Raw genomic sequence first — 15,513 nt, forward strand, 5'->3', positions numbered from 1 at the left:
ACAGAAATAATTATTTTTATATAATATTATTTTATTACAATTTCACAATGTTAGTATTTTGAACAGTTTTGACAATAAATGGAGATGTAATTTAGGTAATTATTAAGAAAATTATAATATTTTAAATCAGTGATTTCATTAACAAATATTTCTATTAATAACATTTTTTCTTGTTATGATTGAGATGGTTCTCCCTTTGTTTTTCTTTTAACAGAAAAAATACAGAAAGGGATTTATTGATGTTTCAAAAATCAAGTGTGTGGAAATAGTGAAGAATGATGAGGGTGTTATTCCCTGCCAAAATAAATATCCATTTCAGGTAAGCTGGCATGATTTTTTTTGCCACAGTATAATTCTGGGCGTTTAGTCATGCTTACTATTTGACATTACAGTTTCCTGCCATTGCTTTGTTGGTTGATAAAAAAATTTTTTTTTCAGCTTTAGTGAGGTGCGATTGACACATAGGAATTGTGTATCCTTAAGGTATACACTTGATGTTTTGATATATATATACATTGTGAAATGATCGCAATTGGGCCGATTAATGTATCCATCACTTCACATAATTACCATTTGCTTTCTCTTTTCCTTTCCTTTCCTTTTTTCTCTCCTCTCCTTTCCTTTCCTCTCCTGTTTCTTCCCCTCACCCCTCCCTTCTCCTCCCCTCCCCTCTCCTTTTCTCTCCTCCCTGTGTGTGAGCACTTAAGCCCTACCCTCTTAGCAAATTTCAAGTATATGATACAGTACTGTTAACTGTAGTCACCAGGCTGTACATTAGATTTCCAGAACTCATTCATGTTGCTTAACTGAAACTTTGTACCCTCTGACCAACATCTCCCCACTTAAATCTCCTCCCTGTCCCTGGCAACCACCACTCTCTCTATTCTCTGCTTCTATGAATTTGACTATTTGAGATTCCACAGAGAGTGAGGTCATGCAGTATTTGTCTTTCTGTGTCAGAAGGGAGGTTTCTAGCCTTGTGTATCTTTTTAGCCAGTCAAGATGTTTCTGCCTTGTGACTATGATCAAAGGTAAAGTGACAGACCAAAGACAAAATTCTTGGTTTGGTTTCCCAGGCTGAATTTTATTACTAATATTAAAAATACTAAGAATAGGGGTGCCTGGGTGGCATAGCGGTTAAGCGTCTGCCTTCGGCTCAGGGCGTGATCCCGGCGTTATGGGATCGGGCCCCACATCAGGCTCCTCCGCTATGAGCCTGCTTCTTCCTCTCCCACTCCCCCTGCTTGTGTTCCCTCTCTCGCTGGCTGTCTCTATCTCTGTCAAATAAATAAATAAAATCTTTAAAAAAAAATACTAAGAATAAGACTTTAATTGCTCGCTAGGAGTTACCTCTAAAAGAAGCACTGTGGCTCACGGTTTGGGCTCCAAAGTCAGGATCTTGGTTTCCTGGATTACCAGCCAGATGAGATGGGCAGGTTACGTAGCACAACATTAGGGGGCACCATGCGCAGTGTGTTCCGTACGAATGGTGCCTTCTGGACTTACACAGGAGTGGAAGGGCTGGGGATCAGCCTTAGCCGCCTCCTCTGTAAAATGTAAATGCGGCTGCCTTCATGGTAGGATTAACCGATTAATGTCTGTAAAGCACATAGTATAGGGTTGGGATAGTGTTTAATAAAGTTAGCCACTGTCATTATTTATAGTGGCAAAAAGCAGGGATAGCAGTGATGCTGACAAAGTAGTCCATTCATGTAAAATATTAATCAGAAAAATGCTACATTAGAGTAATCCCTGCTACACCAAGTTTACTTAAGGATCTTCAGTTAATTAGATTGTAAGAAATAAGATTAGTAAGCATCTTGGCCTCCGTATATTTTTTTCTTCTAGGAAAACACAATCCTTTGCAAAATGTGTATCCCACTTGATGTAGACATGAAGAAATAGATCTGCTTTTGTAAGAAAGGATTGTAGATTCTTTGGATCCAAAGTGATTGACTTTTATTTGATCATTTCAGAATCATTTATAGATGCCTCTGGTACCAAGCGCTCTGTGCTAGGTAGATGTGCGTGTCTACGTATTTCTCACCTATTCCGTCTTTTGTTTTGTTTTAGGTTGTCCATGATGCTAACACACTTTACATTTTTGCACCCAGTGCACAAAGCAGGGACCGGTGGGTGAAGAAGTTAAAAGAAGGTAAAACTCATAATGAAATATTAACTGTACATAATTTTAGGATACAACATTGTTATCACTAGAAGAGAAATATGGCTAATGTATCTTGCATTTATAATCTTTTAATCTACAATAAGTGTTTCTCTGAGGACACTGCTGTTGTGAAACATGTTGAAGACAACTTCCTTTTTTATAATCTGATTTCTTCTAGTGGTATACGCATGGTTTCTAAAAAATGCATGCTTTCATTTAATGCCTAATACATTTAAAGATGAGAAAGCCCTGGGCTTTTATGATAACAGGATTTTATTTTCTAAGAAATGGCCTGTGTAGTCAACATTTGGTGTGGATGATGACTCGTGCGTAGAGCGTCTCAATGGGTCATTTGTACCGTGCAGTCTTCATCCCTTCTTCTGCAGAACAGAATGGTGTGGGCTGACTCGTGTGTTTATCCATCACGGCACAGCAGAGGTCCCTTCTGCTAACAAGGGTGCTTCATCAAAATAAGAAGGTGAAAGAGAACCATATGGATTTTCTGAATGCTGGGTTGTATGATGTGATGAAGGTGTTTTCATAATAAACATAGCATCTGAGAAATAAAGAATGATCGACAGTGTTACCTACAAAACGTCCTGTCATCTATTTTATCTCACTAATAATTTAATGTGTCTATTAATTACAGAAATAAAGAACAACAATAATATTATGATTAAATATCATCCTAAATTTTGGGCAGACGGAAGTTATCAGTGTTGCAGACAGACTGAAAAATTAGCACCTGGATGCGAAAAATATAACCTTTTTGAGAGTAGTAAGTGTTTATTTTATTTTATAATTATGTTATGTACCGGATAGACGTACTGTTGGTATGGTGTGAAAGTGACTTGGTTTTGATTTTGATGTTGGTTAACTATGACCTTTACACCTTCTAGCACTGTGTAAATGTAGGGTGGGCGTATTTTGTGTGAATAATTATGTTTATTTAGCAGTGGGGCCAGCTCGTGGAATCAAAAGGTCTATTTTCAAGAGCTTTTATCACAGTATGGAAGCCTGCTCAAAATGACTCTATTAAAAGCATGAGCTTAATGTGGCACTATCAGCAGCTTTTTTCTTTTCAGCTTTATTGAGGTATAATTGGCAAATAAAATTGTAAGGTGTTTAAAGTGTACAGTGTGATGATTTGGTATACTTACGCACTGTGAAAGGATTCTTCCCATGGAGTTAGTTAAGACATCCATTACCTCACATGTTTACCTTCGTGTGTGTGTGTGAGAATATTTAAGTTCTCTCTTAGGCATTTTCAGTTACACATTACAGTGTTATCAGTCGGAGTCACCATGGTATACATTAGCCCTCAGGCTTTATTCATCTTGTGAGTAGAAATTTGTACCCTCTGCCGACATCTCTATCTCCCTGCCCCCAACGTCCAACTCCTGGCAACCACTTTTTCTCCTCTCCGTTACTATGAGTTCGACTTTTCTTTTTAGTTTAAATTCTATATGTAAGTGATACCATGTGGTATTCATCTTTTTATCTGCCTGGCTTATTTCACTTAGTACAATGCCCTCCAGGTTCATCCGTGTTGTTGCACATGGCAGGATTTCCTTCTTTTTAAAGGCAGGATAATATTCCATTTTATATATATATCACACACTACATTTTCTTTATCCGTTCATCTGTTGATGGACATTTAAGTTGTTTTCATACCTTGGCTATTGTGAATAATGCTGCTGTGAATATGGAAGTGCAGCTCTCTCTTCAAGGTACTGCTTTCCTTCCCTCCGTGTATATACCCGGAAGTGGGATTGCTGAGTCATATGGTAGATCTATTTTTAATTTCTTGAGGAACTTCCATACTGTGTTCCACAGTGGTTGCATTCCCAGCAACAGTGCACGAGGCTTCCCTTTTCTCCACACCCTCCCAGCATTTGTTACATCTTGTGTTTTTGATAAGTCATTTGGACAAGTATGAGGTGATATCTCATTGTGGTTTTGATTTGCATTTTCCTGATGATGAGTGATATTGATCCCCTCTTAATGTACCTGTTGGCCATCTGAATGTCTTCTTTGGAAACGTGTCTAATCAGGTCCTTTGCAACATTTTTAATTGAGTTATTTCAGTTTTTTGGCTATTGATTATATGAATTCCTTCTATATTTTGGATATTAACCCCTTATCAGATATGTGATTTGTAAGTCTTTTCTCCTTCTCTAGAGGCTGCCTTTTCATTTTGTTGATCGTTTCCTTTGCCAAGCGGAAGGTTTTTAGTTTGTTGTAGTCTCATTTGTTTACCAGGAATAAGACATGGCCCCAATCCCTCTGGCATTTGTCATCTGTTCAGGAAGACAGAAAACAAACCAGCTTCGATAACATTTTAAATTCTTCTCTGAAAGAGTGATACAAGCAACATGCACCAGAGTGAGAGAGTCCAAGTGGATTTCTCATCTATGTGTTTTTCACGTTTTGTTAAAATTGTCAATCATTGGTAGATGGCATTTTGACCTGTTTTTGTTGTCATTTTCAGGTATAAAAAAAGCACTACCTCCAGCACCAGAAACAAAGAAGGTAGATGGTCTTTACCTTTTGTAAATATTTGCAGTTTAATAAGTTTATATTCATTCACATGATTCTGCCCCCTTTTCCCCACCATATCATATCAGAAAGAGATATGCTAAAGATTTTTTTTTGGTATCAAATAATATTAATTTAATTATACCAGAGATTAGCACTGGGGCCCTCTCTTCATCTGGCATTTTGCTTATATTTTGGCCTTAAGAATTGTAGAAAAAGTGTGGGACTTTAAAGGAATATTAAAGGACTATTTCAGTCTTAAGACCACAGTATTATGACAAAAAAGTGACTTCAGTGATTTAATGATATGCCTTTGAAGAGTGGGGTATATGGTTGGAAACAGAAACACATGTACTTGGGATCCACATAATACCCAATCCAGTGTGAATCTGGTACAAGTGACTTTGGGTGGATTACTTAAACCATTGTTTCCTGAGTTGTAAAATGGGAATTCTATACTCTATTTCATAGGATCAGTATTAAGAATAAATGAGAAAAAGTGTGTTAGGTACTAAGTGCATGCCTTGCACATAGTAGGCACAAAGAAGTACAAATTGCTCTGATTGAGAGGAGACCTGATAAAAGACTCAATCCCTAGTGGGCCTTTTCCCCTTTGTAGGCCATTAGAATGGTGGGTCCATCTCTAGTCCTCTGGTTTCTACTCATGTATTTTCCATAGCTGTCCCTGGAAGGCTAGCCCTGACACCGAGCAGAGGCTTTTTGATGTTTAAAGAGGGTTTTAGCTCATGTCCTATATTCTGAAACCAGTGAAAGGTCCAGTAGCCCCAATACCATCAAAGTCACGGGAGGGTTCCCCAGATTATATTAGGTAGACTTGAGGTTTCAGCTTTATTCTCTGGTGGTGCGTGAGTCATTTAGTGTTTTGCTTCACATCCAGTTTCAACAGAATGACTTCATTTTCGTATGTTATCTCCTTTTCTTAGCGAAGGCCTCCCCCACCAATTCCACCCGAAGAAGAAGACAATAGTGAAGAAATCGTTGTAGCCATGTATGATTTCCAAGCAACAGAGGCACATGATCTCAGATTAGAGAGAGGCAAAGAGTATATTATATTAGAAAAGAATGATGTTCATTGGTGGAGAGCAAGAGATAAATATGGGTAAGTGTTCCCTCTATGTATGACACACAGCAGGTGGGTGGGAGTTAAGTGCTGAGTGAGAAGAGGATCGTCTATAACTATCATGTAATGAGACTAGTTCAGTCAACAGTAAATGAAAGTACACATTATGACTTTGCAGTAACACGATGTATTCTTAGTAATGACTCAATAAATGTAAATGGATCAACCACTTCTTTCCAGAAATTAGAATGCATTACATTGGTCTCTTTCTCATTCATTATATGTTTAATTAGATTATTTTGATCTTGGGAGAATGACATTTTAAGTTTCTTTCCCCTGAGGTAAGTAATCTTACACTTTTCTAAGAAAGAGAATGTGTGTGTGTGTGAGTGCATGGGCACACGCACACATACACGTATGTGTATATATGTATAAAATGTATGTACAAAATACATATATACATATAAACGCAAGAATTTTTTAAATGAGGCACCTGGGTGGCTCAGTTTGTTAAGCATCTGACTCGTGGTTTTGGCTCAAGTCATGATCCCAGGGTTGTGGGATCAAGCCCTGTGTCGGGATCTGCACTCAGTATGGAGTTTGAGATTCTTTCCCTTCCCTCTCCCTCTGCCCTTCCCCCTCCCGACTCGCATGCACATGCTCTTCCTCTCTCAAATAATAAAATCTAAAAAAAAATTTTTCTTAAAACATTATTTATACAAGATAATTTTGGATTTAAAGGAACTGTCCTTTCAACTTTATTATTTGGTAAGTGATGAGTAAATATGGATAAGCATAGGGGATGATTATCTTTTGGGTTTCATTAAAGAAACTATATCCTGTGTTTACCTCTGAAATATAACCTGTTTATATTCTGAGTTCCTGTGGATAAGAAAAGGAGGGCTTTTTGTCCTGGCCAGAGCACCTTCCCTCCAAATCTGCTTTCTCACCTCCTTGGCCCATCCCCCAGTCCCAGTTCTCTAGTCCTCACTTCACTTCTGGACTGATTTACCAATCCTCCCCAATTTTTTTTTTTAGAGTATTTAAAAGTAAATTCAAATCACTCTGTCATTTTACCCCTGAGTCTGACTACTAAAGATGTTTCTAAACAACTGCTATGTCACTATCATACTTAATAATAATAAAAAAATACCATCTGTAGACTTTCTCCTAACATTTTCAGGACTGGAGGAAGAGTATAAATGAAAGCCCACATATCATTTATCTAAATATTTTGAAGCCTAAGTCAAGCTGACAAACTGGTAAATAAAATAATATTTATGCTCTAACTTAACAAATGTCCCTTCAAAATGACAAGGAAGCAAGGTTTGAATTAGAGTCCCATGCCAAAGTGTGACAGTGCATGAGGACTGGCTCTCTGGGGTCTTTTCCTTCCCTATTCCCTTCTACTCCAGCTCCATTCCACATGTACCATGTGGATCTCCCAGCCATACGTCCAAGCTCTGTCCATATCGCTTGCAGAAGCCACTCCCCAACTTGGCCACCCCTTGGACTGGGCTAGAAGGAGTTGCACATAACCAGCATAATTTGCTTTTCAGAGTGTAAGGTGGAAAGGTCTGTGTTGGCCTTAGCAATGGACAGAGAATTTTGGGGTCCTAGTTACCCAGATGATGGTCTAGAAGAGGGCTGAGGAAACATGGACTTTAGCATGCTCTTGAAAGTGTGAGGTCAGCAGGGGCCCCTCTGCTCAAGGTCTGAGGATGATACTGATTACATAATTTCATTTTCCCCTGACTAGCTCTAAGATGTATTGATGCAGTTTAATTAAGATTAAAATAAGGTCCACATATTGCATTTTGGCTTGGCTGATATGTCTCTTATTCTACAACAGTCCCCGTCCTTCTACTTTTTTTTTCTTCCATTTTTGATTTATTGATGAAACCAGGTCATTTACCCTCCAAAATGAGCCATGATCTAGATTAAGCTAATTGCTTTCACATGGTATCATTTAATTTGTCTCGGTGTCCTATATTTCCTGTAAATTGTAATCTAGAGCCTTGATCACATTAGAAGTTGATAGCTGGTTGTCCCCCTTCTAATGATGTGAAGATTGCTCAGTGGTCCAGGTGATGATAAAGTTCTTCATCAGGGTTTCACCTAATGATTTTGGCATTCCTTAGTGATTACTGCTTAGATCCATTACTTCACCAGGGATTGTAAAATGGTGATTTTCGAACTCTGTCATTCCGTCTGCATTTATTAATTCTCTAGAGAAGAACTGCCTCATCAACCAGTTTATTTAGTTTGTGCAGCAAAAGCAAGAGAAATGTTTGATTTTTTCCTTTTACCAATTTTCAGAATGATGGGCTGATGACTGAGCCTCCTCTAGTGATTGCAATGGTAACCGGTAATTGTTTTAAGGGTTATTATGGATGCACATTGCAACCATTGTGGTCATTATTCTTTTTGATTAAATTGACCCATCTTAGGCCAGTGCTAGCTGGTTTGGGTTGGGACCTCTTCAATCTTTCTCAGTTTCCTTGCTTTCTGGGTCAAAAGACTGCTCAAATTCATCTGGTATTTTTCCTGGCCAAACCTTCAATGTGCCATTTTATCAAGGAATGCTGGCTCCTTTTAGTGAGATAGTGTTTGGACAACAATTGGAATGCTAGGCTTCTAATTACTCCCAGATTGTCATTGTTCCTAGGCCTTTCTCAGTGCAACAGAACTAATATATGTACTTGTATGGGTTTGTGTGTATTATGAGTTCCTACTAATAGTTCAAATTCAAATTTAAGGTTACAAGGATTTTACTCAATTTTTAAAAATTTTATACATGCATGTCTTTTATCTTACACTGAAAATCTTGACTCCTACTAAGATTCTAATTATTATGATTGCTTCGTTTTTTATTTTTAAAAATTTTAAGTTTTATTGAAGTATGACTGACAAATAAAAATTACATATATTTAAGGTGTAACATGATGTTTTGATGTATGTATGCATTGTGAAATGATTTCCACAATCAAATGAAAAGAGCCCTCATTTGACATACTTTCCTTTTTGTTTGTGAGCATTTGAGATTTTCTCTAGCAAATTTCAAGTATGAGGGCTTCTTCAACTATAATGTGTGTAAGAGTCATCTGGGGTAAAACTGAAGTTTCCTTGGCCTCATGTAGGCCTTCTCATCTAGTTCTCTTGGGGTGTGACTCAAGAATTTACCTTTTTAGCAAGTGTCCCAGATGATGCCAAGGCAGAGGTTAGGGACTACCGTCTGTGAAACAGTGCTCTACATGGACTGTTGGAGTGTTGGCAAGATGGGTGTTTTTATCTGTTACTTTAACTTTTCTGAAACCGTGATTTCTTTCAAACATCCCAAGAAATCGTGAATTCAAGAGAAGCATCATGGAATATTAGGAAGGGCTGTGAACCTAGTCACAAGTTCAGATTTTAAGTTCTGACCCTGTTACTGGCTAGCTTTGGGACCTGGAGAAAGTCCCGTAATCTTTCCAAGCCTTGGTTTCCCCACCAGGAAATGGGGACAGTAGTGCCTGACTACATCAGAATTTCAGGGAAGCTCAAATGAGGAAGTTCTTTGTAAAGTATCAAATGCTATAGATATATTGAATTATTGGGGGTCGACTAGTTTTTCTTAAAGCTTTAGGCAATGTAATGCTTTAATCATTTCATAAAGGCAGTAATTTTTTTAAATAACCTCTCAGTAAAATAATTTCAGTTTACCTAAAGTATTTTCCTTCTTTCCAGGAGTGAAGGATATATCCCAAGTAATTATGTAACAGGAAAGAAATCAAACAACTTAGACCAATATGAGTAAGTAAATGATTATTTTGTGAATGTGAAGAACCAAAAAATGTTTTCATTTTCCTAATTATGTAAGGCATTTTGGAGATTAATGGGTATCTTTCATTAACTCAGTTGTCTACAGTGATAAAAGATGTTGTGAGAATTAGTTTCTACAGTACACATTACCTGAGGGTACTATGTATGCATGGAATTACACAGGCAAAAACAATTGAACTGATTTTAAACAAATCACAGCTTAGCTGACATTGAAATACAGATTACTGTTCGATCATTCACGAAGTCAGAATACAGGGGCACCTGGGTGGCTCGGTTGGTTAAGCATCTGCCTTCAGCTCAGGTCATGATCTCAGGGTCCTGGGATCGAGCCCCACACTGGGATTCCTGCTGAGCAGGGCGCTTGCCTCTCCCACTCCCTATGCCTGCCCCTCTTCCTGCTTGTGCTCTCTCTCTCTGTCAAATAAATAAGTAAAATCTTTAAAAAAAAAATAAAATCTTAAAAACAGTTTCTTTTTTCTAGTTATAATAGCAATATATGATTGCTGTTTTTAAAATTGTTTGAAGATACGAAATATGTTAATGAGAAAAATTACTCATAAATCAACTAGAGTTGACCTCTGTTAACATTAGCATTTCAGTTCATTTTTTTTTTTTACTATTTTTTAAGGAATGAATCATACTGTGAATGTGTTGTATACTCTTTATTCTACTTCCCAGTAGATTGTGAGTGTGAGTTTTCCTCATGCCACTAGATACACTTCAGAACATTTTCATAACTGCATTATATTTCATCCAGTCATAAACTCATCAAATATTTACTGAGATCTTAGCGTGTGTGAGGCACTGTGCTAGGCCTTAGTGGGTACAACCAGGCACATGGCATATGGATGTGCAATAATTTATATAACCATTTCCTTATTTGTACGGCATTATGGTGTTTAGCGTCTTTGCTATATAATGGTAACTGGGATGACCTCTTTCTGGTTATTATCTTAAACTAGATCTCTAAAAATTGACGGACCGGGCTAAAGGCTAGTTATGAACTTGTTAAGACTCCTAATGCATGCTGTCAAATTGCTTTCCAGAGAAGGCAATGGGCATACTATTTTTATGCTCACTAGCAGTGAGTGGCCAGGTTTTAATGAGAGGCTCATATATATACCAAATAGACTTTTGTGATCATTCTGAGGTGGTCACTCTGATGCTTCATTCACTTATTTAAAAACACCACCACCATCACCACCACCAACAGCAAAAACCTGTCTCCTCTGTCCATATCACTTTCTGTAATGTGAGTGTACCTTAAAATCTAGAAAAAGATTAATAGCAGTCAGTGATGTGATTCCCTGAAAGTTGTTTTAGAAATAGGTAAGGGTATAAAAAATATGTAAAATAAATGGTGTTTCTGTTCTTAAATAAATTTTAGGAAAATGTAGCAAAATCCTTGGAATTAGGGAAGGTGCTGAACAGGGAAAACTTGGACCAATTTTAAAGTGATCTGAGACCTAACTGATGATTTGGGGAGGACTGTGCTTAGAAGCCAGATAATCCTTATTTAACTGTGAGAACTCCCTGACTCATGGGATTACAAATAAGAATTTTATGAAGGCTATGATTCATTGCCATGAGTTTTTTTAGATTTATCTTTGTTTGGAAATTTCCTCTCTTGTAAGGGACTGTCCTCTTCCTCTGTGTGACTCAGTGAATTTGCTGTGTATGGTCTCTGGCATGGGAATCCCCCAGTCCTCTGCCCAGGGTCAGGAATTCCACATGACATGGGCCATGCATAGCCCAATGAGAAAGATGAAACCTCTTCTCAGTGTAGACCATCAGAGATGCCCCTTTTCTCCCACTGTTTTCCCATGCCAAGATTTGTCTTATAGCCCATGCTATAACACATCTTAAATGTCCCCACGGCTAAAAAGCCTTTTGCCAGCTATTGAATCAAGAGTTCTCCTGCTGTTTGTTTGGGCCTAGGAGTCCCAGGCAACAGACTGTCCACAGGGCTGGACTCAGGAATACCAGGCCCGAGGCTCCCAGCACTATCAGAATCTAGTTCTGACCTCCACACCCAGGTAACAGCTTGAGGTGGAGAGGCTCAGAGGAGCTGCTGCAGGAAAAAAAGTGGGATCGTGGTGATGGTCAGGACATGTTCTTGATGGAAAAATGTTAAAGGAAGGAGGTGACTGACATGAAAGGGCCTTTAGAACAGGGCAAAGTCTAGGATAAGGCTTTTGAGTGGGTGGTTCAGGAGGAAAGGGTCCAATTAGAGAAGTAGCAAAGATTTATAGCTTGTTGGCTGGTTTCTGTTTTGCCCTCATTTACACTGGTTGTCTTCCCTTTGTGATTTACTCAACCCATCCTTCTCAAGAAGCTTGGCCAGCATCTGAACTTTCCAGAAAAGACTGAGTATCCCCAGATCTCCTTCTCTTCTCTATTCAGACACCACTGTGAAGTGTTTTGAAAGAACTAGCCAATCTGAAAACCTCATTCCCATTGGGTTTTGATATCTGAAGAGGGACTGACAAGTTACTTGCAAATCTCAGGCCATTCTTTTTACATGTTGAGTGAGTTCCTTCATCAAGGGGGGCTGACTAACTCTCTCTCCCAGAGGCATTTCTGTGGCAGGCTAGGGGAGCTGTCTGTGGGCTGGCATCTGCCCCTGCGCCCTGCTCACCACCGGGAGAGGGGGGGCTTCACGTTTACCCGAGAGCTCTTCCTGCTAGGATGAGCACAGCAGAGGCACCACCGTCCTTCCCTTCTCTCCTGGTGGGAAGTATCACAGAAGAGGGAGAGAAGCCACAAGGGACCATGGGAAATACTCACCACGAATTGATTCATCTGTTTGTTCATCACTCCTCCCCCCTCCCCTTCCTTCAACATACTCTTAAAGGTCTGAGTTTACATCCTGGGGAGGGAAAATATTCTTTCTGGGGAATCTGCAAATGCTATAAAAATGACAGCTTAGGGCAGGATTTCAAAAAGCCTGCCTGCCCTTTGTGCCATGGATTCCTTTTCTTTCTTATTTCCTTTTCCCCTTCCCGGAAACTGTGAATATACTAGATGAGGAAAGAGCCTCTTTCTCTCTCTGAATATCTTAAATTTAATTTCCTCTTGAGGCAGCCTTATTGATTTCTTACGTCTGAATGTGAAATAAACCTCCATCGCTTACTCTTGCTGTGAAGATATGGGGTTGGGTCTTTGTTATTTATAAAGAGAATTTTTTTTCCCTTAATCTTTTGGGTCCTGCTGGTTTATAATACACCACGAGAGCTCCAGTTGCCTTTCCTTAATTAATTTTTATGACTTTTTTGGCATTCTGACAAGTGTTTCTTGTTATCAGTGGAGAAGCTTAGGGATAGAATCCATGCTGTTCTCCTCATTTATTGTATCTTTCTCTTGCATTCAGAAATTGATTGAGCACAACTGCACTTTTGGTCTCAGTTCGTAAAGTGGGGTCTGCAACGATGAGATCCTAATGCCCATAATTCTGGTTAATCACCTCAGGCTCCAAATAAAATAACAGTAATTGTATTGAGATTGTAGTTTGGCTGCTACAAGTGCATAAAGAATCTAGACCAAAAAAAAAAAATCTTGTTATTGTATTTCGGTCATTGTATTTTTCCCTTCCTCAATCAGAAAAGGTCTTAATGTTTGCTTGTCTCAGGGTGCTTGCTGGGTCAAAAGTAAGTGCCAGTTCTTTTATAGGAGACTGAAGCAGTGGTAGGAAATTAAAATGTCCAGAGGGGCCAGTCTGGTTTCATAACGGTGGAAGCCTCAGGAAATATGACTGTGGTGGAGGGTTCTCTGCTCACTAAAGGGCATCTAAAACAAACAGACCAAAACAAACAACAACAAAAAGTTTAAAACAGAAGGCCAAAGAAAACAGTCTGAGTTCACGGGCTTTGGCCTACTTATAATCTCATGAAAAGATTGGGCTGGGGAAGCAGGGAGAGCACAGGGTATTTCCGAGGATGAGGTGGGAGATGGCAGTTTCCATGTTTCCTTGGGAAAGATTTCCCAAGGGTTAAGAAGGGCACTGATCTGCAGGGGCTTGGGGTTGTTGTACAGCGTGGTGGCAGGACCTGGGGAGGGGGGCAGGTGCTTCTAGCTGGCTATGGCAGAATCCCTACAGTAGAGCCGTAGGTGACCTCCAGGGGTTGTCTAGAAGACCCAGGAAGCCTGCTCTTCTCTTTTGCTTTGACACTTGGCACCTTTGTGAAATTCAATAGGGGAGCCTCCAGAATGACTTGAGATGGAATCTACAGCCTGTTGGTGGGATGGGGGCTTGGGGTGAGATTTAAATTGAATTATATACAATAATGAAAGTAGGGTGATGTTTCCTACATGTTTGAATTTGTGGAGTAAAATTCGTTCTTGCTATTATAGTGAAAAATTGGAAGTGATTTTTATGTTAAATAATGAAGAATAGCGTAAATCAGTTATGGGATATCTATACCGTGACGCATAGAACTAGATTTGCAAAGATGTCTGTCATATACTGTTACATTAAAAAATTCTGGTTATGATGTAGCAAGTATAGTTTGATCCCCTTTTAATAAAAAAAAATTGAATGTTGGCATATGTACATATCGTCATAAAAATGTGGGTAGAAAAAGTCCGAAAGTATATATATCCAAATGTTACTAGTGGTTGCCTATATTATTGAGATTATGAGTACCGTCTTATTCCTATTAATTTTATTTGTTATTGATGAGCAGTATGACCTTAATCCTAAGAAGAATAAAAAATAATTTTAAACACCTGAGGCTTTAAGGTACTTCTCTTTCTGTACAGGTGGTATTGCAGAAATACGAATAGAAGCAAAGCAGAGCAGCTCCTCAGAACTGAAGTAAGTGTTTGTACTTGTTTTGTGGGTTTGGTTTTAGCACAAAGTAAGTTTAACAGATCTCTGAGAGGTGATGTCACATACCTGTTTCTAAAGCCTCAAAAATACTGTGATATAAGTGGTTCTTTTTAATTATGTACAATTGAGGATCGGTATAGTATTAGTTTCCTGGGGCCACCAAAACAAGGTACCACAAACCGAGTGGCTTCAGCCACAGAAGTGTATTGTCGCCTGGTTCTAGAGTTGGATGGAGTTCTGAGATCAGGATGCTGGCAGCGTAGGCTCCTTCTGAGGGCTGTGAGGGAGGGATCTGTTCCAGGTGTCCTGCCTTTTTTTCCCCTCCATGCAAATCTGTCTCTGTGTCCAGATTACCCTTTCATATAAAGGATTCCATCATTAGATTAGGGCCCAGCCTACTGATCTCATTTCAACTCGATTCTCTCTGTAACTCTCCACCTAAGGTCACTTTCTGAAGTACTGGGAGTTAGAACTCCAATGTATCTTTTTTGAGAGGGAAACAATTAAACCCGTATGAATAGGTAACAGCTAATACATGGGTAACACTTTCTTTACTTTCTCACTGATTTATTATTTGCTACCTTGATTTTAGTCCTTAAATGTGTTTTTCCTTTTTGTTTGGAGTTACGTTTTTTTTAATTTAAATTCAGTTAGCCAAGATATTGTACATCATTAGTTTTTGAAGTTACTTTTTAAAAATAATTTACATCAGTATTACATGATATCTTTTACAAATGAAGTTTTAATAACTATTTAGTTGCCTTTAGAGATAAACATGTCAAATAATAATAATAATAAATGTGCTAAAATTCTTACACGTTATTTATTTATTTATTAAAGATTTTATTTATTTATTTGACAGAGAGAGAGACAGCCAGCGAGAGAGGGAACACAAGCAGGGGGAGTGGGAGAGGAAGAAGCAGGCTTCCAGCAGAGGAGCCTAATGTGGGGCTTGATCCCATAACGCCAGGATCACACCCTGAGCCGAAGGCAGACGCTTAACGACTAAGCCACCCAGGAGCCCCTAAAATTCTTACACTTTAAAAAGAAATAAAATGAAAGGATAAGATATAGTAT

At 38.7% G+C, this 15,513-nt stretch overlaps 1 protein-coding gene across 1 annotated transcript in view; it reads left to right on the forward strand.

The window, feature by feature from the left end:
- TEC (tec protein tyrosine kinase) overlaps positions 1 to 15,513 on the forward strand; it is a 131,496-nt gene that overhangs the window by 98,686 nt on the left and 17,297 nt on the right. Inside the window, exons 3-9 of the mRNA XM_045815928.2 lie at positions 215 to 319; positions 2,074 to 2,155; positions 2,817 to 2,945; positions 4,659 to 4,699; positions 5,650 to 5,825; positions 9,513 to 9,578; positions 14,367 to 14,421. Of these exons, the coding sequence (XP_045671884.2) occupies positions 215 to 319; positions 2,074 to 2,155; positions 2,817 to 2,945; positions 4,659 to 4,699; positions 5,650 to 5,825; positions 9,513 to 9,578; positions 14,367 to 14,421 (654 nt within the window). The remainder of the gene's footprint in view (positions 1 to 214; positions 320 to 2,073; positions 2,156 to 2,816; positions 2,946 to 4,658; positions 4,700 to 5,649; positions 5,826 to 9,512; positions 9,579 to 14,366; positions 14,422 to 15,513) is intronic.

This window comes from Ursus americanus, chromosome 8 (assembly GCF_024610735.1).
Source record: "Ursus americanus isolate L20-20 chromosome 8, mUrsAme1.1.p, whole genome shotgun sequence".
Lineage (NCBI taxonomy): Eukaryota > Metazoa > Chordata > Mammalia > Carnivora > Ursidae > Ursus > Ursus americanus.